The sequence below is a fragment of the Cariama cristata genome, unplaced genomic scaffold, assembly GCF_000690535.1.
Source record: "Cariama cristata isolate BGI_N322 unplaced genomic scaffold, ASM69053v1 scaffold4929, whole genome shotgun sequence".
Lineage (NCBI taxonomy): Eukaryota > Metazoa > Chordata > Aves > Cariamiformes > Cariamidae > Cariama > Cariama cristata.
Window position 1 is genome coordinate 46,288 of NW_009635124.1, and position 26,222 is coordinate 72,509.

The 26,222-nt window shown below is 42.5% G+C and overlaps 1 protein-coding gene across 1 annotated transcript in view; it reads right to left on the minus strand.

The window, feature by feature from the left end:
• Window positions 1–26,222, minus strand: part of LOC104167212 (pappalysin-1-like) — a gene marked incomplete at its 3' end in the record, with an annotated part of 106,031 nt that overhangs the window by 42,063 nt on the left and 37,746 nt on the right. Inside the window, exons 3-5 of the mRNA XM_009707401.1 lie at window positions 11,341–11,486; window positions 6,513–6,806; window positions 2,243–2,435 (exon numbers count right to left, since the gene is read on the minus strand). Coding sequence (XP_009705703.1) covers window positions 2,243–2,435; window positions 6,513–6,806; window positions 11,341–11,486 — 633 coding nt within the window. The remainder of the gene's footprint in view (window positions 1–2,242; window positions 2,436–6,512; window positions 6,807–11,340; window positions 11,487–26,222) is intronic.

Consider the following 26,222-nt stretch of genomic DNA (forward strand, 5'->3'; position numbering starts at 1 on the left):
ATTCATCCTTTTAAGGCCCTTTTACACTGTCAAAACAGCATGGAAGGGGCCTCTGTGCATTAGAAACCAGGCCCAAGGCACCCAGCAGTTGAGTATCAGTCTTCTGTTTTTTACATGAATAGTCTCATTGAAGTAAATGAGTTTATTCATTCAAGTGAGGCAAGTAAAATTTGGGCCATGGTGTGCACTTTGTGTAAAAATATCTGCAAAGATTTACAGTATTCCCACACACAGATAAGATTATACTTGGCCAATTTTACCTCCTACTCGTCTTGCACAGTGACCCAAATTTACAAATTGACACAGGTCTGTATCTCTAACCAGGCAGCACTGGACACATTGGTACTGGAAGTTCAGCACGTGAGCTTTTCCAGTGTTAGTCACTCCAATACTACTATCATCCTTGTTTTGATTAATATATTAGAAATTTGAGTATGTTTTAGACAGGATCGTTTATATATTTCAGTGACATTTTTAAATGGTCACAGCAACATTTCTGTATCTGTTAGCACTGGGAATCTCGTTTTAACAAGGAATTGGACTCAAAAGTATTTGAGGCTGTCTCTTTAAATCTCTTCAGTAATACTGATCACACAGATTTGAAAACCCAAAGGACTTTTTTTTCCTAGAAAATCACTATTTATTTAACATATGATAACTCTGTTACGAAATTTTAGATTTAGCACGCTATCCACTGTATGTTATTCAAGAAGCAACTAACTAGGGGTTATTAAGAACATATTGATCGAGTTATAAGAAATATGTAATAAAGACATATTTGGTTACAGAACAATTAACTCTGCATCAATGTGCTTTAAGAGGCAGATGGTATTTATTTAACACACAATAAGTATTTTCTGAAATCTAAATTAAATTGGAGAAACTTAATTTACCTAAAAATGATTACGGGCTAAAAATTTTGAATTAATTTTCAGAACTTCAATAAGTCCTTTTCACACGCAGGGAATAAAAGGATTCAGTTGCAAAACTGCAATTAAAGCAAACACTGTTCAGAGCACAAGACCTCTCTTTATCAACTCCTAATATGATTTGATTGCCCTCCCTGAATTAATCTGCAATAAAGGTGGAAAATCTCATCTGAGCAGAAAATAACAGCTCTCTGCCTAACTCAGATAAAGTGCAAGCTGACCACTGAAATGGCCGTGGTGTCCTAGCAGTGCTGGAAGGAGTTTCATCCCTGATGGAGGCAGTGGCTTTCAAGGTGCTCTCACTGAACAAAGCAGCAGTGCTGAGACAGCTCTTTGGGTGTTAATATGCTTGTAAATTTGGCCTCCTGTGATACGTCCTGCTATAGTCCTGAAGGACGCTCAAAGTTTGTTGTCTATAAAATAACAAAGCAAAAAGCGGAGAAGAAATGCAAACAGGGAAGGTGAGTTAATGGTAACGCGAGAAGGTCAATCATTTAGGAAGTTCTCTGCTACGACTCCTATAGCTCCTGCGGCTCATCCAAGCTCTCCATAAGAGTACTTAGATGAACCACCTCATTGCTCAGGTCATCATGGGGTAGAGTTGCTCCAGCAACTGCAATGCCGTGCAACTGTCGTCCGGAGCCCTACATTCCTTTAATTTTTAGTTATTGGTACCACATAGCTGCATGCCTATCAGACACAAACACACACACATACTCTGACCTACATGCTCTACTCAGGGTGCAGCAAGACGACACTTGCATGATATTCAGGGTTTTAGGTCTTTGACTCTGCCTTGCTCAACTCCCATCTCAGATCTGCAGCTCAGGGAAGGAGGCAGCATTTGTCCCTCTCCCCAGCCCTGCCACCTTCTTGCCCAGTGAGACTCCACTGCCCATGAGCTCTGTGTTGTCACGGGAGTAGAAACAAGATTCACTTTGTCTTTGCAAAGGAAACGTGCAAGAGGAGGAGGAGGGAACGTGCAGGCAGAGCTGAAGCCTGCAGGTATTTGTGAGCAGCAATAACAGAATCAGAATTGTTGATTGAAAATTCCTCCTGTAACATATGGAAAAAGATTTGCCCTTTACATGGGAAATCAATGGCCCTCAACTGAGTGCTACAGGCTGAGAAAGGAAGAGCAGAAAACAGATCAATAACCCCCTCAGTATGAACCAATTTAGGAAAGAGCCTTAATCCAGACTGAGCACAGCACATGATAAAGCTGTGCTCCTGGAGTGGGGTCCCAGGTTGTTCCCCTATTTCTCCCCTTTCCATTCAATTCAGTGCAAGAATAGAGAGCAGCACGTGATCACCTTTCAAAAAAGTGGCCATCAATGGGTGGAAACCATTCCAGGGTGACAGAGGCAGAGGTCCGAGCCACAATCTGCGGGGCAATTGCAATAGGAGCTGGTTTCTTCGTGGGCTGCCAGCTCTGATAGACGAGGTCCAAGTAGCAGTGCATCCTGGCCACTTGGTTGGGTGTGAAGGAGTCAGTGCAGTCATCGTCTGAAATTAAAACACAAGCCACATCAATCACGCGGGAGATAAGGTGGGAACAAGAGAGAGAATTACGACCCAGTGAATGGCAGCTTCTTGCAAGGGCCAGGGTGGGTGCTCACAGCACTCAAAAGTTAATGGTCTGTGAACAAATTAGGGCAGTCGTCGCTTGTGGAGGCAGGTAAAAGGAAATAAAAATTTAAAAAGAAAAAACTGATCAGTCAACGTTCCCTCCCTCTGGGCCAGGATATATATGAAACACCTAGAGATCATCCCTAGATGAGACAGAGACACATGGAGGTGAAGAAACAGAAAGCCTCAGTGCAGCACCTTCTGGTCAGAATTGGGGCTACCAGTGGACCTCTGGGCTTAAAAGAATTTCACGTCTAAAAGAGTATCCCTGAGAGAGGATAAAAGGGCAAAGGACAGCTAGTGTTAGGATAAAGCATTGACTGAGATTCATGCAAACGGTGTGCAATAGAGTTTGACAGGTTTCTCAGATTAAAAGAACACAGACTTTTAAAAATACAAATTTTTTTAAAGTTCTTAAATTTTCTAATGAACAAACAAAAATGTTCTGAAAGATCAATTTAAAAAAAAAATCATTACAATCACTGATTAAAGATGTAAATCTTTGGTGCAGTAAAATAACTTTATTTCTATTTAAAAATGTCCCCCATTACCATTATGATTCTAACCCCTTTCTGAACTTTTCAAAAATATTTTTGACATTTTGAATTTCTTTTTCATTCAAATGGAGAAGTACTTTTGCTGGATAATTTCCCATAAATATCCTTTTCTTATTTCATCTGTTTTCCCTAAACATGATTTGGCAATAGGAACACATCTAGTGCCCTCTGAACACCATACAACTTTACAACTACAATGCCCCGGAGAAGTAGAAAATTACTATTTCTCTATTGTGCAGATCACAGAAGGAATAAATATGTTTGTGCAAAGCCACCCAGAAAAGCTACGCTGAAGAACTTGATGCTAGCACTTTAACCAATTTTCTGGTACTCTTCCCATCAGATGAGAAGCTCTTGAAATACAGAGTGTTTCTTCACATGTGCCTGCAGAGTTCCTAGCCCAGTAAAGCTCAGTCCCAGATGGGACCTCCGCCGGCTGCTGCGATACAAACAACAATGACAGCTTTGCACAGGTCAAGTAATACACTTTTCTGGGAAGACGCAGGTCACCGGAGGCTGTTCAGAGAGCTGCTTGCGTGCGTGCAAGTTGGCAGTTCAATATTGTAATAGCGTTACTAGATGCTCTGATGTCTTCAAGTCCTTGCCCTGTGGAACTCAAGAGGAACGAAAAAATATGAATTCATTCTAAAGAGAAGTGTGAATTTGCTGGCTAATTTAAAACCTTACCACAGCTTCCCTGAGAGGCAAGCAAAAGGAGACAGCTTTGGTTGGGATCCTGCTCAGACTATAGCCCCAAATGCAGTCCTAGCGCATTTGCAAATGCAGTAAGGACACGTCAATTCACATGTTCTCCTGCGTCTCTCCTAACTCCACCGAGCAGTGAACCTCGTCTTATCAAACATGCATAGCAGATAGGCAGACACCACCAGCTTGAAAATATCTACAAATCCCTGTGGGTATGCAAAAAGCTGCTTTAATATGACATCTCTGGATTTCCTCAATAATTATCAATGGTCTATCCCTAAGCATGCTGTAAAAGCCATAAATATTCTTCACGGAAGCACAGAAGGAGACAAAGGCCCTTAATAGCCACCATAAAGGAACAATAAAATATATATAGGACAAAGCTGTGAGACAATGGCAGTGGAGAAAGATGACCTGCATTCTCAATCTGTTTAAACATCAGCACAGGCTGTGTTCTGGGGGAGGGGAAGGGAGAAGAGGCGAGGGAGAAAGGTATTTCACTTGATCACTTGATTTCTAGAAAGGTTCAAGATCCTCAGATGAAGAAATAATTAGAGAAAGTCCAGAGACTTTGCTGAGATGATTATTCCAACTGGATTCAAAGGCAGCTTTCCTGCTTATTTAATGAAGAGTCATCTAAAAGACAAACTTCTCCTTTTATTTGGGAACGCCACGGCTATTTGGACTTGTAAAACTAATTTACGAGTCCAATTTCTCACACTTCTCAATCTTCTGGACATTGTAACTTGCTATTTCAGGGAAAGAAAAGTTACCCTTTAAGTCAGTGCTCTGCTGCAGACCTGGGGGTAAGGTAACTGGACAGATGGATGTTCGATAGACAGACAAACACAGTATGTTCAAGCTGTACACAAGCAGCAAAAGAGAAAGGAAAGAAAGGCAATGTTTAGAGCTGCGTGACCTCAACCTAGACGTTTCAAAGGTATTTCTACAGCAATCTGATATCCTGCTATATTTTTATGCTACTGGCAACAACAGAAAAGCAAACAGATTCATGCATGAGCTCTAGAGATATCTATCATGTCGCTTCACTTAATTTTTCAAGGAAAAAAAAAAAACAACGGTTTTGCTCAGAACACCAGCACATATGTAGCTCCCAAGAGCAGATAAGTATCTCTCTGGTCTGCCTCTCTGTCTCAGCTCTTGAGAGAATTGGCAAGGCAAGCTCTCTTTGGAAGAAGAGATCTCGGCGTTTTGAAACAAGCATGCTCCACCCCTCGTCACATCCACACAAGCAGATTTGGTGGAGGGATATTGTCATCTAAAATGGCACTGACTGATTTGTGTGATGTTACCAGGAGGCTGTATCAGGCAGCAAGACTCACCAAAGTGCACAACACGCCGAGGAGCTGACTTGGTGCGTGTATGCCTGACCCTGAAAACACCCTCTAAACAAATAGACAAATAAAGAGAAAACTAAGCATCACTTTTAGCTAGTGCCATGAAAGGCACAAAAGCATTTCTGTTATAAATCATTTCAATCTGTGCCCCAGATGACATTAAACACTTTGCTTCCATACAGTTTTATTACAGAATAAAGGCTCTTATGACCTTTTGAGTGGGCAATCTGTGGTTTCGCCTGGAGTATAAAGGTGCCCTTCAGTGGCTATAAGGATATTTGTCACCTTTAAAATGTTGTTGATGCTGTCAGCTCTATGTCACAGACCTTCATGGTGGCTAGACCCTGTGACCCAAAATAACGGGAAATATGAGGCAAGGTATCCCCTCTTCTTTCTAGGAAATGACAGAGGACCCTTGAACTTCCAGGGGTGCAGCAAGGACCCCACCTCACCCTCGTCTGATGGGCAAGGGTCACAGGAGCTCACACGCTTTTTGTGTTATGCTCTGTTGGTAGAGTGCCACGAACCGGCACCCCTGAGCAACACAGCTGCGCCTACGGAAGCCGGCGGAGTTGTAACTACACAACCAGGCTTTTGCTTAATCGGCTTATTCCTCCTGGAGGGGTGGTTTTACCACACTGATATGGAGCCTTTGTAGTTGCCCTCCCAGCAAAAACCAGCACAGCACACTGGGAGTCTGTGAGCAGAAGAGCAATCCTGATCCAGGTACCATCCCAGTATTCACACTTTAATGACAAAACTCAGACGTGAGTGATTCTAGCTGAACCACAGTGACTCCAAATCTAACAATAAACATGGTATTTGAATGGACATCTGGAGGAACGAGCAGCGTCTCGTTAGATGTCTGCCTATCACAGGTTTATCGTACAGTTCTGGTGGTATCAATATTCCTCTGACGTCCAATACCTCCTTGGGAGAGGGTAAACAATCTCTGAATTTGTGTTTTTCAAAGAAGACCTCATAGATCAGGCATCCAGATCCCAGGGAAATAGGGTGTCAAATTTGCTGTAGAGCCTTCAGAAGCTGTTTTCTTAATGCTTATCTCATTTCTTCCCTCCCCCAAACCTTCTGCCTGGTCTTCACATGAAAGTATGTAAAGTTGGGGAAAATTGGGAAAAAAGAACAGGAGAACTGCAAGGGATTCCTGAGGCCATCAAGTCTGATCGCTCATCAAGCCTGGTCGTAAACCCATGGACACACATGTCACCAGAAAGCCCCCCAAGAAATGGACTGTAGAAGTCAGAGGTAACACTGCTATTCTTTGTTCCTGCCCAACCACAGACACCACCAGCAAACCGAGGAAACGCAAGTACCTGCGTAGCTCATGAAGTTACTGAACGGCGTGTTTAGGAAATTGTGAAAACCGCATGTGTCATTGCCAGGTCCAGGATCCCCACACAGCTTGTGCTTAGGAGCAGGGTTGGTGTCACTGCAGAGGTCCCCAGTCTCGAAGGAGGGCTCAGTTTCCATGCACGGATCGCTGCAGGAGAGGATCTCTGAGATTCCCCGGAAGACGTGATAGAGCCCCAGGCTGTGCCCAATTTCATGGATCATTGTGTGCGTGTGGCCAGGGATTCCATAGAAGGAGGGATTCAGCACAATGCCACCTGCAAGGGGAAAAGGGAATAGTTTCTACGTTTGCCTTGTCCTCCTCAGAACAGCAAGAGAAAGGGAAAGGAAGACAATCCTAAGGGCAGATCCACTGAGAGTTCACCGGATCCTCTACAGCACAGTCTGCTTTTGGCACAATCAGGCACATTGATCGCTCAGAGAAACAGCATGGCAAGGTTTAATCGCACCCTTAATCTGGGGCCCTAAGGATGAGGAATCGTGGGACAAAGCTGAACGTCCTAAACCAAAAACACAGTGACAAGCAGTCTGAATATGCTCAATTTGGTTTGTTTGTTAACTTGGAGAAAAATCCTACATGCAGTTACTTCATACTACGCAATTTCAAATAATTTAATGTGCTTAAAGAGAATGATTCTGCCCAGATAAGTATAAGCAATGTATGTGATACCAAGCATCAAACAAAATACACCTGGAACGCTCTCTGTATATTATTCCAGAGGGTAAAGATACAATAGAAGCCTATTAACTTCTGAGACACCCTAAAAATTGCAGTAGGTTGCACCAATATTTGCAAACTAACAGCTGGACAAAGAAAACAGAATACTCCCAAGGCTTGCAGGGTGTGCTCTGATCATAGAGACAGCTTTGAAGTAACTGTCAGAAACACACTCTGTTCATATACTCAGACAAGCCTAGTTTGATCTGAACTGCACAGTCCACTAATGAATATGCATAAGCCTAATGTGTCAAAAAATATGAAATCCTGAAATGCGGTAATTCTGAAAGAACTGCATGGTTGTTAAATGTGCGCAAAGACGACCAATGGTGATTTTTTTTGTTGTATGAATTACGGGATGTGTAGATAAGCAAATGGTAAATTAGTGAGGCTTTACAGTATATTGAATTAATCATAAGAATTATATTTTTAGCTCAGTTAGATGTACCTTTAGATTTATGATATGCTTCATATTTTCTTTATTTAGCTTGTTGACCTCAACTTTTCCAAGCCTTTTATTTAAAACTGTTTGTGTATACTGCCTACCATGAGAACGGGAGACTGCTTTGTAAAAGTTACAGTGGGAAAATAAATCTCAGATATGGTACAATAATAATTTAGTGACAATGAGGAGAGAAAAGGTTTTGGCAGGAGGAACTTTATCAGTGACTGCAGCGCAGGGAAGATGAGATCACCGGGTTCTGACGCACCATAGACTCTTCCTTCTCATCTGCCTGGAGACTTGGTTGCAATAACCATGGAATTCGAGGAAAATAAGACCAAGAAGATCTTAAGAAGTCATCTAAATTCCACTCTCAAACAACACAGGACCAATTAGGTCTATACCATCCCTCACACATACTGGCCTAACGTCTCTTACAACCCCTGATGACATGACTGCCCCAGCAATCAATTTCAGCACTTGGTATCCTTACAGCTGCAAGGATTTAACTCACATCTAATCTGAATCGATTTTTTGGCAATTTAAGTTCATGACTTCAAGTCCTGCCTCACACGGATATGAAGAACAGAAGATTCTCCTCCCCTTTCATCAGCTTTTATGAGATTGTCATCATCCCCACACTTTAGGCTCTTTTCCTTCAGTCTGAATAACTGTAATCCATTCAACCCTTCTTTTAGCTCAATCCTTTTTCTAGACCTCCCTGATGGTTGTTCTCCTTTGGTTTTCCCAGTTGTCTCATGTTTTCCTCCAAGTACAGTGTTCAAACACAACACAGTATTCCAGCTGAAAGTTTACCAGTGCTGAAGGAAGAGGAAGGACCACTTCAGATGTCCTGCAAGGACACATGCACAAATAGCAACAGAGAAAAGACTTCCCCTTTGTGCACGGGTGTGTGCGACTACACGCACACAGTGGAGAGGAGTCACGTGAACATGTACAAATACATATATAGCATTGAAAAAAATGAACTGAAAATTTAAATACAGACAGAAAAGAGTGAATAAAATCAATCACACTGCAACATCGTGCTTATTATGCCACATGTAGCACCTGCACATCCTTTCCACAGCACTGAACTGCTCCTTACACTAGTTGTCCACAATCCCAATTAATTGTATACAGACCTATCAGTACACAGCTGCTGCAATCCCCATGTTCCTTGAATCCCTCTCTCCCTCTCTATCCAATACCTGCTCCGATTCCTCTGGTGCTTGGTTTCTACCCAGGTGGAGCCATTCACACCCAGAGAGTACCCTAGTATATTTTGTGGGGGTCTCTTTCCCAAAGATAATTCTAGAGTTTGTTTCCCAACGGCAGGAGTATTGGTGAAATTCCTCAGCAGGATGTGCCTTCAAAATAAAGGCTGGGTAAATGATTCTGGCATTGGACAGCCCTGAGGCAGCTGGAGAGGGAGATTTTATTTTTGCCTTTGTTGAAAATTTATATTTTTCACAGCTGTCAAGAATCTAAATCAATTGCAGTTTTACAGAAAAGATAAACTCCCTCACCCAGACAATCTCTATCCCAGCCTTTAGATCTGCACCACAGGACATATTTCATATTTTTTATTAAGTACATATTGGATTTATAGAAGAGAGTAAAAAAGATTAAAGATGAATTCTTACAGACCAAGCACAGGTCTGGGAGTGCTATTATGACAGGAAATTATGACCATTATCTATTTATTTTTACTTCTTTCCCACTGCAAGTCAACTTTAAACTGTTGGCCAATGTCTTTTTTTCTCATGAGATCTTTTTTTGGTCAATGAATTCTGTCAATACACTGTAGGAGCTGAATTTAAGTTCTTTTGCTCAGGTATGATGTCGACCATTAGCTTAACAAAGTGAGAGAAGAACTCATCAGGGCTTTGGGTGAGCCCCAGCCCTCTTGCAGAAGGTTCTTCTTGGAGCTCTGGAGCTCTCCCCTTGTCCTCTGCTCCCTCCCATGGCAACACCAAGGGAAGCTGTGAAAATATTAATTTAGGGAAGAATCAGCTATATTGCAAACTTTTTTCACTCCAGCAGTGGCATTAGAGCTAATTTTTCCCACCAGCAACGCACACTGTTGCACAATCAGAAGCAAACAGAGTCACTGTGGGGCTACTGCAGGAGTACGGGGTTGCGGTATTACAATGTGATAGAAACCACATCGGCACGGGTGCTGGTCGAGGCTGGGGTTAATGTCTATCTTTAGTTTTGCCAGAAGATGTTGCCATGGGGAATGCTCGCTGGCAGGCATGCACAGCATCTTCTGGTTTGGGTGCTCCCAGCAGGAGCCCATGGAGACGGCGCTGGGGGCAAGTCAGAGTGGAAGTGGCTTCACTTGCAGCCTAGCTTGGCAGGAGCCCGGGTGTGTGTCAGTGCCGGTCCTTGGGAAGGGAAGTTTGTTCACACTTCTTCCAGAGCAGCTGCAGAGCTGGATGTTGTAATAAAACGTTTACTAACTGAAGTAGGGCAGTCAGCTCCAACTGCGTGGTCTAACCATGGAGCACCTCTCAGCTATGGAGACAGGTGACTATAAAGAGATGTTAGCATCTAGGTTTTGGGGTAATGTATTTTTGAACATGGAAAAGCCTTCTTGACTGATGGTTCCAGTTGTAGCTCAGCTCTCATAGTATGCTTTAGAATAATAAAGACCATATTTTGCTCTCCTCATCCAGGTTTACATTTGCCACATCTTTTTCGTTTTGCTCAACGTGGCTTGGGTAATATAAAAACTGGCTTAAACAGCCTTTCACAAAGATTGAACTTGGCTGAAACTGGACTTCACTTCCAGCCTAGGAAGGTCTGGACAAGCTGGAGAAATATCTGGAAAACTTGAGAGAATCCCTACTCATATATAAGATGACCAGATCAGGTTTGCAGCCCGAGGAAGGTTTGTGCAGTTAAGAGTACATAAGTCCATACAGACTCAGCCGGTGCCTTCTGAACCTTTTGAGGCTCATCTGACATTTTGTAAGGAACAGGTCCAGTGGCACTGCAGGTATCAGGGCAATGAGTCGCTTGGGAGGTTGCACGGCTTTGTCTGGACCCCTGGGTTCCAGCAGCCATACCCGGCAACCTAGTTATAAAACATGCAGGGCAATTTGCAGGGTAGTGAACTCTTCCCAGTTCCGCTCAAATGAACGTTAGAAATACAATCTCTCAGCAATTTGTTCTTTTGCACATTGGTAGAGAAAAACAGCAACAAATTTTAACTATAGTCTGTGAGGAAAATTAATCGAACACTTACTAAGTAATGAACTAAGGATCAGAATGTAACAGGCTAAGGTTAAATATTGACTTCTGTCTAGCATCCCCCCACCTATCCCCCCCAATCTGCTTCACAAAGAGCTCTCATGGAGTGAATGCCCTGTAAAGTAGCTTCACTTAAAAGGTGAAATACTTTCAGCTTGACATCATCTACAAATACCATAATATGCTTTGGGTTTATAACCTAATATTTTCCTGGTTGTGAGCCAGTATCTGGGAATCGTGAAATACTTTTTTTCCCTTGACTATATATTAGAGGAATGATAAGAAATCAGAACAGAACTTAACGCATATTTGTCTTTCCCTCTTAGCGGCTCAAAAGAATGCTTTACAAAGAAGAAACATCTTTATCACTCACCTAAATGCATCAAGGCCTCCTTGTCCCAGGGCCAAGTTGCCACTCCAGCCAGCTCTTCCTCGGAGGAATTGGCAAAGAAGATGTTGAGGTGTGTGGATCCATCCAGTTTGAGTATGTTCTTTAGTTCATTGACATCTAAGTATGCTCTGCAGAAAACAAAAAGCATTTTTTTTTTCCTAAAGGTGACACAAAAAGCAACAAAATATTGAAGAAGTGCTGCAATCCAGGCAAAGATCTTACAATATCCTGCACATTAGTCACCTGAAATATTTTAATAACCCACTCCCAAACTTCAATTACTTTGCTTTCATACAGTGAATCTCATCTAAGAACTTCAGGCCATTGCTTAACTAAGGCCACAAAATCCAAGGTAAGTACATAAAGCTGTCCACATTCCTAAGATAAGTATAGGAATCTATTTATTATGAATGTAATTAACCATGTATTATGGACAGTAAATCTTTTTATATCAGCAGTTACCTTGTACATTTCCTCTAAGCTGTTTATTATTGTTACCTCTAATTTTCCTTCACAATAACAAGTTTCACATCTTTACTCCTTTAGCACCAGTGGCAGTCACTTGTGCTGAGATGCACACATCCGACATAGGATGGTTGGTTGGGAATTGCTATTTCCAGCAAGCAAAGTTGTGCCAAGAGGCCTCTTTGCAAGAGATCTCGGCAGGAGTGGTACCATACCATGACATAAATTCCTAAGAGGCCTTAGGTCCCCCCATCCCCAGGTGAGCAGCATTTCTTCTTAGCTTTTGGGATGTCTGGAGGTTACAGAGCAATCTGCTTGCAGGCAAGCAAAGCTAATCCCTTAAGCTTGATGAATGTTGGAAGTACTTTTTGCACTCCTTTAAAGGAACAGACTTTGTCAATACTGGAACATAGACTTTGTTGATATTGCAACGCAGGAGCTACCTGCTGAAGTGTGTACCACGGTGCCGCGCTGCTTTCAGTGGCACCGTGATGCTTTAACTCTGAGTAAAGCTGGAGAAAGTGAAGCATAAGAGTTCTTGGTTCTTTGATTCTAGCTCACATTGTCTTTTGATATGAAGTGTTGTGCTAACACCAGACCTAAACCACAGATAAGTTGTATTGTCTTCACTTGACAGGTGGAAACAACAGAGAGAGAGATCACACTGAGTCAAGTGTGGTTGACTAGCTTGTAAGGAAAGGATACCATGATGGTCTTGAGCAGGTTAAATCCTACTTCCTAAAGTCCCCTTTTCCATATGTGTATGGGTGTGTATAGGGCCCCATGTAGCCCTCACGAACCAAACGCACTCACATTCAGTAAGTAGGGTTCCTTGCATACTTTGCAAGGCTTTCGTTCCCAGAAGGGTGAAGAAAAAATAGGGGAGTTGGCTCAGCACCAAGATCTTTCTGTCCTTCCCTGGAGGACTCCCCAATGGAAAACACATTCATATTTCCACAATAGCTTCCCCTGCCACTTGCTGAAGTCATTGCCTCCAAAATAGTTCATGGTTGGGTGTCCCCAGGCCCTCGCTGACTCACGGAGGAAGACATGCTCTTTGGGGACACCAGTGGAAGGGCATGTTTCCATTCCATACAGTGTTTATCTTCTGATCAAATGTGGATGACATCCTGGAGGACAGGTCAGCACTGTAACCCTTTACACATTTCTCATCTCTCCACTGTTCCAACACATCTATGGAAAATACACAGATCTTCCCCTCAGCTCCTCAAGCTTGTTCTGCGTGTATCTGCGCAATGTTCTGAGGCTGTATGTAATCTATTTCCAGGATCTTCTTTGTACCTTTGAAAACATCCTTTCTAAACATGGAGTCATACTCATACATGTCCATGAGCAATAGTTTGAAACTACATATGAGAGCTAACATGCATTTCCAAATGAAAGCGTAAAGGCATCGGGGGAATATGTGATAGAGGATGTGTGCGTGTGAAGGGGACGATGTGCACGTCTGCACGTATGGCAGCATCTGCAAAAGACAGTGAGCAAAAGTGTAAGGGAGAATTCGGGAGTGATGTGAGAGGACAGAAACAGAAGCATTGCATACCTCTAAGAAGAAAAACGTTTGTGTGTTTTGTATCACAGTGGGAAGGAAAGGCCCACTGTCTATATTGAGACTGCGGTTGTTGACTCTGGATGCAGACGCTTTATGGCCTATGCAAATCCCTGCAGGAGTAACTATAATCAAACTCCCCTCCTGAGAGTACCATTTTTATCCTCGCTCTACTCTTACGGTTTCAAATAATCTAAACTAATATTTCTTTATTCTCAGCTGCCTCTTTGCTTATTGTTTACACAATCCAATCCCCATTTATATCCTCAGTGCACGACCACAATCGCGCTCTCACTTGCATACAGGCTATGTGCTTTAACATCTAGGGCTGTTTTGTACATGGATTATTACTGCAGACAACATCCAGAGCAGACAGCATTTAAATTAATTGGCCAGTGATGTCAGTGCATCACTGAGACCAAACTCCTGTCTTACGTAAATCCACTGTGCTAAGTCAACTGGACTTGCTTTTATAGCATTTCCCTGACCGCTACTTCTCTGCTAGCCAACAAAAGTCTGCAAATGAGCAGAATATATTCAAACCCTGTAAGAACAGAATGCTAAGAGGATTTTTAGCAAAGGGTCTGCACAGGAGTAGGTGTAAACAGATCGTGTTTGGGAGGAAGTAAATGCAAACCCCTTTGTAAAAGCAGTCAGCAACCCCCAGCACACAAACATGCTCAAGCATTTAGCGCCGGCAAATCCCTTGTAAGCGTGCGAACGTGTGCCTGCATGTGTGTGCATGAACAGACGTGCGAGTGTATAAGCAAGGGTTTGGATTGTGCACACATGCAAGACAGCCAAGAGCATGCATGCAAAGGAACCAGCATGCGCGCACGAGCGTGTGTGTGTGTGTAAGAGATAAAAACATGAGCTGGAATTCCATCCTTTCCTTCCTCCCCATGTTTCTAATAACCTCCCATCCCTATCCATCATCACCACATTCCTACGCTCAAGGAGGCATAAATTAGCTACTTTTGCAGTTCATGTCCAACTACGTAGCCACAGGCAGCAGACCCAACAGTTACCAGGTCAAAATAGTTTTCAGTTATTGTGTTGGACTAGGCTGACTCCCCCCTGCTGCCACGGCTGCTTTGTTATCAGCCCAGACTATCTGACCCAAAGCAATCTGCGAGCACTGCTTACACTTCTCAAGGTTATGTGGGTCCCCTGATAGAGGACATAATGTCTGTCACATGGGCTCGTGCCAAAGAGAGCCAAGGAGCCCAGCCTTTCCAGCACTGCCAAAATTGCATTTCAAAGACATGAGTGCAGTCTTGGAAAGGGATCAAAGCCTTTCCAACTGTCATTAGAATATTTCCTTTATGCATCTCTCTGTGAGTGCCAGCAACATATTTCATAAAATTCATTGGCTCGAGATGGTACCTCCAATATAAACCTGAATGGGGGAACTGTCAGGGCAAGTCTATGTGGAAAACAAAACAAAACCCAAAGCACAACAAAACACGTGTAATTCCTGTAATGGAAAAAACATATGATGCTGCGAGCGTGCCTTGCTCAAGAAAGCCTAATGAGCCTATTAGTGCATCATAAAAGGTCTCCTTTGCTGGAATCTGTTTTAGACATAGACATTCTATGGGCTGTTTAAGGCCATTTGGGACACCAAATCATATCAGGCAATGTGCACATTCCCACCCAGATCTTTTCATCGACTTCTTTGTCCAATGCACAGCTTTGGTTTGCTTTTTTCCTCCACTGCAGTGTAAGTAGCCCTCTGAAACCATACTGTACAGCAGATTGCCCTTACCCAGTTAGCCCCAGACCTCAATCAGTAATATGCATCCCGTACAGCGCTCCAATTTCAGACTAATGGAGTCTTTACCTCATCCAGCAGTGCCTCACGACTGCCCGACCCGCCACGCAGCCTGCCCCATCAGTCACACGAGCCATCATCCCCGTGCTTCTCTCATCTGTCAAGCCCCTTTCCTGTCCATTTGGGCTGTGGCTTGGCCGCAGCAGGATGTGACCCTGGGTGGCGAGGGGAAGCCCCCAGCCAGCAGCTCCATCTGCCCGCAGGGACCACTGCGAGGAGCTCCCTTCTGCTGGCCCTCAGCTCCACAGCCAAAGCCAGCCACAAATTTCTGCTGCTTAGCTACAAACACATTTGACAATAGCTTTCAAACTCAGTTGGTATCACACCTAATCGGATTAAATCTGGCCTTGGGGACTAGAGTCCAGCAGTTTTCTAATTGGGTTGCAAACTCTTCCTACTCCATTTTGTTCCAGGTCAGAGAGTGGCTTTCCCATGTTTCCCCAATGTGGTTGGGGTGCCGCCTCTTGCACTCGTGGTTGTTTTTGCAAGGAACACGGAGCCTTCCAGCCCTTATTGTTAGGAAATGTTTTCTACTGTTTGCTGTGAGTTATTCTCTATTTGACTTTGTTTTGGTTTTTTCCTTCAAAGACAAGTGTCACTTTACAGCAAGAAAACAAATGGGGTACTTAAGGGATTATTTACAAGACCCCACCCAAACACAGAGTAGGAACTGTGCTATCTGCTCACTATGGAGTAAGGTTTCCAACTGCCTGATGAGTTTGTTAGGAACAAAAGGCACTGCATTTCACCATTAAAAAAACAAAACAAAACAAAACAAACAAAAAACCCCTAACATGCTACCATCTTCCGAATTGGGAAGTCAGCCTCGAAAAGTCTCCATTTTATCTCTTGACGTACAATGTCCTATCCTTTACCTACCGGGTTCAGCATATGGCAGGACAGGGTAAATCTGCTGGAATCATAGGGACCCAGTACATCATTCTCCTTCCCAAGACTCCTTGTTTTTGCTTTCATTTGGTGCTCTCAAAAGAGCTGCTCGCCCAGCTTAAATCATGGTATAGTTTAGTAGACGAAGATAAAGCTTTTCCGGACAGCCCTGGCAACACTCGCCAGCAGGTTGTGACAGCTCCAGGTGCGGTTCCCAATGCGGTGTGGCTGACAGGTCTCACTGGTGTCCCCTTTGTCCCTCCAGCTCTGATCTGGGCCCCAGGACCGACACTAACTCATTAGAGCAGCAAAGACCACAGCAGTCAGTATGTGGACAGGCACTCACCAACTGTCTGTCTCATTTGTTCAAACACCATGGGAGGCCCAAGGTTTTAGGGCACAGTGTCCACCTAGAGATTTTCAACATCTGCACTGAACAGCAAGGATGGTTTTGAGATAAATGATGTTCTTCCTGAAGATAATGGCAAGAGCCATGACTTCAACAGCACTGAAAGCTGACCTTGAAGTGGGGCCATTTGGCAGATGTACACAATTGTAATTTAGCTTTTCCCCCTGTGATTTCCGAGTCTCGGGTGGTTAGACATGGAACTCTCCTTTTGGAGATGCAGCGTTGATGCCAGTGTATAAGCTGCCTTTTGCCTTCTGTCATAGAGTCACAGAAAAACAAGCCTGGAAAGCATGTGCAGAGACCGTCGCTCCTAGCCCTCCACCCCAAAGCAGGGGCATCTCTGTATGTCACACCAAGCAAACTTTTATCCAGCTCATACATAAGACCACACATGACAAGGACTCTGCCACTGCCCCAGCAACCTGCAGCCCACGTTTCAATATGTTTACGGTCGGGAAGTTTTTCTGAAGGTCTACCTGAATCTTTTTTGCTGCAAGAGATGTGCATGACTACTTGTGCCATTCCCCACAGACAGGGAGATTTAGAACATCCCCCTCTGCTTTATCAAACCTATTACTTACTTGAAAGCTTATTATATCTCCTCTAAAGCATCTCATTTTTAGGCTACAACCACCTTATCTCTTCAGCCTCTCCCCACTGGTTACACTTTTTAAGCCCTCTGGTCATTTCTGATGCTCTCATCTGCACTCTCCGCATCTTTCTCAAAGGCAGGTCATCAAAAGAGGACACAGTCCTCAAGCTGAGAGCTTATCAGTGCCACGTAACTGCTACATTTGTCCTGCCTATCACCTCCAACCTGACATAAAGTACACAGTAGCGATTTCAGACCTGGAAACATTTGTAACATTTGTTCTTTTTTGCCTAAAGTGCTACATGTCTATCAAAAACCTGAACGAAAAAAGATAACTTACAAATCCTCTTTAGCAGTAGACTTGCAATAAAATTTTTGTCTGACCCGATGTTAAAGATCTGCCTTTGCTAGCAAATTTGATTTTGCTCCTCATTTCAGACGGATTGCCATAAATCATGCGAAGCAGGAAGCGTGCCTCATCTACATTTAGTTTAGTGTTAATTTAAGACACTGGTGTAAGTGTAGTAAAAGTCATGATAATTTATTGATAAAGGTATAAATCTTTCAGTGATTGGGACAGAGCCTGAAATAGAGCAGAGCCAGAATATTACGAGTGAAAGGCTTCAGGTCCCAGTTTAGATCCAGATCACTGCCTGTGTTCACACTGAAATCCAAATATGTAACTGTAATTCCAACCGCATCCAAACCAGGCAGTCACTAGGTCATGTCCACAAGCATAAATTGCAAGCACTGTCAGCACATGTAGGCTTGGCAGCTTTTAAAGAATTTTGGTTTATCCGCTGCAGCAAAATGTCCTCTACAGCCCCCCAATCTGATCTCCTGTTGCAAGAAAGGAGAAAAGTTTTGGTAAAAAAAAAATGAATAATGATAAGGTTCCAAGAAAAGACACTTAGGATACTTGTTCAAATATAAACCCAGCTTCTTGGGTAGGTTTGGTAGCTCTGTATCACTCTCTGTGACTGCTAATACATTCAGGTTAGCTGGTTAAAACTGGACGAGGTTTCTTTGCATCAGTGGCAGGTCCTACAGTTAAGACTGAGCCTAAGCAACACATATTACAAAGTAAAAGCCCACATGGCTACAAAAGTCTGGGTGTTCGTTGATCCCAGGGTGCCCTCTTTGCCAAACGGAATTCATTCCATCAGTATGCTAGTAACTCAGGCTTTACTCACCATACTTTAAAAAAAATTATTTTAAAAAAATTATAGAAAGAAAATAAGAGTTTTACTGTGCAAAATATGGGAATCCTTTGGGTCTGGGTTTTCTTTATCCTGCAACGGAGACTGAGAGCAGCTCCTTGGTCTGAAGTAGGGAATTTTTACAATTGTCAAGTCACCAGTTTCATTCCATTTGCTTTGAAATGCTGGCTTTCCAGAAATAAGCACGTTTCTACTGTAACATTTTTCACTATAAATCTATAGGACTGCAAGGAAAAAAACCACTCCATACACAAAGGAAATTATTTGCTACTCAGTTCTAAAAATCAGTATAATCATCTACAGAACTCTCATGGCAGACCCCTGCTCAGCCCTATCTGACTTTCTCATAAAAGACCTCTAACAAATGATACAGCTTTATTTCATGCAATTGCTTATAGATAATTTCTGGATGTTGTAAATGCAACATAATAAAAAAATTAATGGGCTGAATCACAGCAACAGGTTGGAATAAACCTGGCGGCTGGACTACTCCAAACCTAGCTCTGGGTCCTCTTTTGGTTTGGTTCATGTGAGCTTGCACTTTGAGCCAACTTTTGTTCTCAATGGGCTGCACACAAGTATCAGCGCTGACTATGATGTATTTGCTCCAGTGTAAATCTAGAGTTAGTCAGAGCAAAATTTGATTCTCAAAGTGCAGCTTCAGGTTCAAGTCCAAAATCTCAACGGAAACCTCAGTTGAAATGACCAATTTTTGCCCAATTTCTGGCCAACGCAACTTGCTTTTCTAAGGAGGGAGGCGGGTTTCCTCAGATCTCCACACGGATTCTCTCAAAGGTTTGTAAATCCTTGCCAAATCCTTCACAAACCTGGGCTGAGATTCAGAAATACAGTGAAAACAGATTTTCTTTTTTTTTTTTTCTCCCCGGCACTTTTGCTGCTGGTTCTGGCCAGGATAAGAAAGAGTAGAGGTTCAGGGAAAAAGATGATGCAAAAATTTTCAAACGTCAAACATGTTCTGTCTGAGCTCTGAGCAAAGATTTGGGGTGGCTGTCAATGTACACAAAATTATTTGTTCCCTCTCTCCCTTTATCCTCCCAGGCTTTACTGCCCACTTCTTATACCAGAGACCTCACCTTTATGTAGGTTTATGAAGAGCTGCAGCGCTACAGACCATAAATACAGAATCACGGAGCCTTCTTCCTTTGCAAGGTCTATGCCCAAGAGCAGAGCAACATTTGAGTTCACTCCTGCAGCAAGAACTGAAAAGCCCTGTTTCTTTGCACCACTATAAAAAATAATTAAGCTGACCAACTGCACAGAACTAAGAAAAGATATGCTGGCTGGCCAACTTGCAGGAAGAAAAAAGAAAACAAAGGCAAAGCCTTGGCAAAGAGAATTGTGATCTTACTGTACAATTAACTTCTGAGACAGTGAGTAGGATTAAAGCATGGAACATTTCAAGACTCATCTCTTTAAAATAGCAAAGCATTATGAAGCATATATGCACATTTCACAGACCTTTGAAATCAGCAACACTGGCAGGTTTATATGTTTTGATTGTCTCTTTCTTTTACAACTTTGGGATTTTTTTCTCTCTCCTTTTCAAGACTAGAGCCAAATGACCCATGAGAAATGTACTGTAATTTGTCTCTTATCCATCCCTCATCTCCATCTGATATTCCCTCTGCCCTGGTTACCCTGATGTTTTTCCAGAGTCTACAGGCTGAACCATTGTAACAAGGAGAAAAGTCAAACGATAAAGAAAGAAGCGGCGTAAGGATATTTTCAGGAACCCATTCTGCTAAAAGAGATTTCCTTTCCCACTTTATGAAAACCTCTTTTGGCTGCAGAAAACCTCATTCACGTATACTCAAGAATTTAAATCAGTACAGGAAGGTGTATATATATATTTAACCATCAGTTATACTGCTTGGCACTTCCACAGTGCTTCCCCTCTGGGCCTCAAAATGCTTCCTAAACATGAAGAGCGAAATTCCACCCTGGTCAAAGCCCTGACACAAACCCTCTGCACCGCTCCAAACCCCGTCCAAGGGCTTCCGTGACACTGAAGTGGGACAAGGACCCTTACGCTGGGCCTCCCTTCAAGAAAATTTACCATGACTGAAGAAACCATGAAATAGGCAAATGGAATAATTTTCCTTGTCTTCCGAACAGGAAAATTGAGGTAGAGAAATGCACTAATTTGTTCAAAGTAACAAAATCATTCAGTGTGACAGCTAGGATTAGAAACTCGATCTCTTGAGCCTACGTTCTGTGATAATATGGATCATCTTTCTTTTAAATAAGCGGTGACTTGTGTTACTGATCCTTTCAGTTTTCTGCTAGTGGCCACTAATCATATTTTACAAGCCTTCACTCTTACTTTACAATCTTTTACTCATATTTTACAATCTCCAAAAAAGTCCTAAAGGTCTGGTGCTCAGCAGATGGAAAGTCAGAGCTCCCTGCCATAAGCTGGTCCTTCCTGAATCCCTCGGCCTCACTGTTTCTGAAGACAAGGTAGGACATTTACTTCATAAACAGATTTTCTTGTGGAACCAGGGCTCTCTGTTCAATGAGCGAGCAGCCACCGTTCTAATAATATTTGGCATTTACATACCACCTCTCATCCCAAAGCCTGCAAGAACAACCAACAGATATGTGCATAGCACACTGCACAATAGTTCAAGTAAAGGACATTTTGGCTTCAGTCACCAGAACAAACCTGATTTTTTTATGAAAAGCACCAGAGCCCAGGAATGCAGCCTGTCATCGCTCCCTTCAATCAGGTCAAGAGTTAGGCAGAGCCTCTGTTAATCAGACTGGAAGTTAGAGATCAAGAGGAAACCTGAGGCTTTGACACAGATTTTTCTTTAATTATAGGAGTAGCTCATAGCAACTCTCCATATTAAAGTTGTCTAACAATTTCCACTACTAATATTCAACTCCAGCCTTGTCTTTCTCATCTCCAGGCTGGTGGCTGTGGGATCAAGCCTGAGGGCACATTTGCAGCCTGCCCAAACAAGGGCTTGGCTGGCGTGACCCTTGGGACTCACGGCTGGGGTGACCCAGGTTTTGGAACTTCTGGAGCACTGGGAAACACTTTGTGTCCCCTCTTTAGAGGCCACAGAAAGCATGGGGTAACCCTACCGCATGGATACTGCTCTGTCCTGGGCTCCATCTACCTGTGCCATTGCCCTTGCAGCAGGCAACCGCAGGCAGGATGGGTCAGGACCCTGCCTGGGTGGGCTCCGCTGGGTCACTTACCATGGGAATATTTGGGATTCTTAGGAAGCCAAACACAGGCCAGGGTAGGGAGCACTGTGGTCTTGGGGTGCTCGCAGTTAGATTGCAATTAGTTGCAGGTCCTGCAGAAGGTGTCCCTCGTCCCTGCCGAGGTGTGCAGCTGGGACTTTAAGGGGTTTGTCCTTTAGCATATTCCCTAATCAACATGAAGTAAAAAAATGCAGGATGAAAAAAGAACAAGATCAAATTCTTTGCTCCTTTCATCTCACTTTTTGACACTAATCCTCCCTGCACATAAACCCTGTGCCACAAAGTGAGATATACATTGCTATTGGAATGAAGAGCGACTTGGAATCAGGCCGACATCAGCAAAAAAGTAAAATAAAATCATATATAACCACAAAGGACCTAGCATGTTTATTACAGATACGTCTGGAGTTGATGGGCCAAAATAACCAGTCCAAAAATGCATCTTGCAAAACATCACTTCTGCTTTGGAGATGCCGCTTCTTTTCTGTTTTTGTTTTTACAACTTATGGACTTCCAAATCTCATTTCTTAACCTCCTGGCAGGGTGGTGCATAAAGTTGGTCCTGCTGCAGCAGGCAGATCATCAGTGGCTTATGGTTAGGATAATCCCAATTTTCCTCTTTTCTGAGAAAGAAATGAAAACCTGATTCAAATGAGACTGGTTGAAATTTCCTCTCATTTCATCTTATGAACGAAAGTGTAGGAGACACCAAAGTGAGATGACAACGAACTCTGCTGATGGAGACTTCAATTCACAGAAACCAAGAAAAGCTTATTCTCTGGCATTAAAAGCCTCACATTTTCAATGTTCATATGTTTGTTTTTTTCTCCCTGTTACAACAAAGGTCGAATATTTAGCTCTTTTCATTTTCTGTTTTTTTGTGGGTCCTTTTTTTTTTTTTTTTTTTTTTTTTTTTGTTTGTTTGTTTGTTTGTTTGTTTGTGGTTTTTTTTTTTCCAGGGGGTATTGATGGATCGTACCAGTAAGTCTTTATCTTCTACAGTGAAGCCTTGAACACATTTTTTTAGGAAAAAAGAAAAGAAAATTGAATAGTCATATTCAAAAAATCACTAAATATTATGACATCTATGAAAGCTGGTTACTCTTGTTCTTTCCCAGCAGTGAAGAGATTACAAGGAAACCAAAATGTCAGTCGCTGAAACAGAAATTTCACATAAGAACATTTAGCTTTAAAGTTCCCAGAATCTGCAGTAAATTGCCAGGTGACCTGGCAGAAACACCAACACACCTGCAATGAAAATAGTTCAGAGTTGCAGAAAGAAAATATTGTGGACAGTGTATTTTCTAAATCCAACAATTTTTATTTTTTTTTTTAAATTTCTATTCCTGTTAACTAGGAAGACAGAAAAAAAGGAAAAGAAAGAGCAGGAGAGAAGACTTACTAGATGGTAACTTTGTCAAGCAGCTACTGTTGGGAGATGAAACGTGGCAGCAATGGCTGTAAGAGATACTGCTAACGTAATGAACTCCCTAACATCAAAATCCTGCCCCTCATTTGTCTCTGTTGAGCCAGGGACAAGCAGCAGGAGGAAAGATGTAAATGTACCTTCTCCAAAAGCTCAGGAACTTTCAGTCTTTCTGTTTTTTGAACCTATGCAGGACTTGCAACTTCTGCATAAAGGTAAAGCAAATACCATTGTACATATGTGCTTCTGAAAGCGCACATTTCTTGAACTGAAGGATGTATCAAGCAGAAAAGGTCCTCTACCCCTTAAATAAACAGTAGGCAGCAGACACATCAAATGCCCAGGTTATTAGTCGGATGGAAGGACATTTGGGTTGTCTCACATATGAATCTGCTAACACGTGTACCAGAAAACAGGCACTATCAGTCCCAAACCTAAGGCTGATTGTAAGCATTCCCTGGAGGACACATTTCCCAAGACCCTACAAAATTGGACTGGCAGCTTATGAAACGTACAAAACTGATCCAGCATGTAACAGTAAACTATACGAAATCATACCCATACATTTGGCCTTCAGACATGAGCGCAGAAATTGCCTGTTTTGGCACCACAAGCCTGTGGATCCACTTGAATCAAACACAGACCTCTAGCAAAGAGCTACGAGAAGGCAAAGATCTGCTCTCCTTTGTCGAACACTAACACAAGAGGAGGAAAACTCTAATTTTCCTTTATGGCAAATTTCTTGACCAACTTTTGCCATGAGTACGACCACTATAGACAGGCCATGCAGTCCAACCTCCCAGTGACATTTGCACTCTCTGTCACTCTATTTGCATATTGCAACCACACATCAACTTCTGCTCTGGTTTGCTGCATGAATTTATTCGTAACGTGTCACTAACAACTACCACAGGACTTAAGATCTTGATGACTACAAAACTAGCTCTGCAAAGGATCCAGCAAAAATTGCAGGCTGTCATTTTTTGTCCACTGTTTTCCACACGTAGACCCTGAATTATACAAACCCGCATTTATAAAACGTATGTTAGCATGAAATGTCTTGCAGCTCCCTGTCAAAGACAGAGGGGGGCTGTTACAAATTCCTTCACTTCCACAAGTCTTCTGCTGCCAGCTCAAGTACATCTCAAGAACTTTGCAAAACCTGACATCCTCCCTTAGTCGGTTGTGGAGGAAGAGAAAGCACCCTGGAATGATCTTTTGGACTATCTCCTCCTGATGGTTTTCTATATCAATATCTGGAAATGCTTCAGGTATTGTTCCCAGACGGATAAAAAAAGAACTTTGCGTCTGATCAAGACAAGGATAGCTAAAGGTTTGAGCCTGCAGTTTTAAGACAAAATAAGACATTTTGAAGCAAGAACACATGAATAAATCTCTCCCCAGAAGTAAAACTATCAGAGAAGTTCTGAGGGTGTGAGGAGGAAGCCAGGAGCTCCGAGCCCTTTTCTGAATCCAGCTGGGTGCAGGGAGGGAATCAAACGGCACAGATTTCTTTAGGCATACTGGAAGAAACACTCTGATGTGCCTGACAAGCATTTTACTCTGTGTTTGGAAGTTTATCATGACGGATCAATTCTGGAAGAATTAGTGAGTGAGTTCTGGTTTTTGGCACTGACACAGTCGTGGTAAAAAGGCTGGAGGCAAAAGGGAAGTAATTTTCATAATGCTGTGAACTGTTGCCATCAATCCTTACCCAAAACATTTCTTCTACTTACTGTAGTGCAGTGCTGTTCTGTAGAGGCTTTCCTCTTAGCTATTGCCCTTCGTCTCAGGAAGGCTCTTGACCTCACTCATGCTCTGGATGTAAAGATCCAAGCCAAAGACGAAAGTCTTTGGGAGTTCAATCTTTCTACGGACTTCAAAGAGCTTGGGATATGTAACTTAGTCCAGACAGAAAGCATAACATATGTTTGGAACAACATTATATACGTAAAAATAGAAAAGATTGAATGACTGTTAAGGAATGCAGTGTGATGGGGAAGCCTGATGTAAACTGTGCATGGCATTTACATACCTATTTGCAGCCTCTAATCTGGGTGCTCTGAATCCTAGTGGAAGAACCTGCCTTTTCTCCAGCAATTATAAAGACTTTAAGATTTAATTCTCTAAATTACGCCTATGCTGTGTGTCTATACCTGCTGCGAGCAGATGGCACGACAGTTCCCCTAAGGAACTAACTAACTGAGCAACAACTACAAATAGCCAACACTTATCCTCAGCACTTAGTGCAGTAACATTGAGACTACACATTTTGGGAGGAATCAGCAACTCACAGAATTAGTCCTTAACAGAAAGGAAGCCAAACATGAAGGCAAATAGAAACCCTTAACCAGAAATGCTGAGCCCAAACACAGTCAGGTATTTTGAATAATGTCACTTCATGTAATTCTTAATATTTCTCAGGCACGCCTATGTCTGTCTCCATTTGAGCTTGCTGGGACTGAAGACCGGAACAGAGCATCATCAAGCTCGCGGAAATCAGGAGATCACAGAAAAATGCTGGTTTGTAATTGTTCTCAACCAGTTCTGCAAACCTAAGCAGTTCAGACAGTTTGGAAACATTTTCATACTCTCTGATGCTCACGTGAAGCAAACCAAGCTCTGGTCTTTTTGAGATCTACCCACATTCTCCAAAATAGTGTATCATATTTCTTTACTTATTTAGAATTTTTCACCAGTTAATCTCTCCCTATCTCATTTTTAATTAAACAAAACAAATAAATGAATCAAGGAAACACAAAACAACTTAAGGCAAAGGTTTCAAAGTGTAAAGGGGATTTTGATACCCACATGGTAGTGATAGTCAGTGGGTCTTGTCTTGGGAGTACAATTCCTCTCTGTGCCTTTGGAAGGTGCACAAAAAATGTGTCGATGATTACAGTGATGGGTCCATTAACTGATATCATCTGGATTTTATGTTATTTATTCAACGTCTGAGCTCTGACTGCTAAAGAAGCTTAAATTGACACCCTCACTCCTTTCTGCTCAATACTCCCTAACCTGTCTTCTTCGATATACGAATATAATTTGCAAGTCTGACAAGGGCACAAGTCTCTTTACATCCTATCATGGAAATTAGAAATGAATCAATAAACAAAAAGGCAAACTCTTGATCAGCTCATTCCTACCACACAATGTGGAATTCTTCACATTTTACCCCTAATCCCATGTCTGATCAAACTGAAATGTCTTCAGGGTCAGG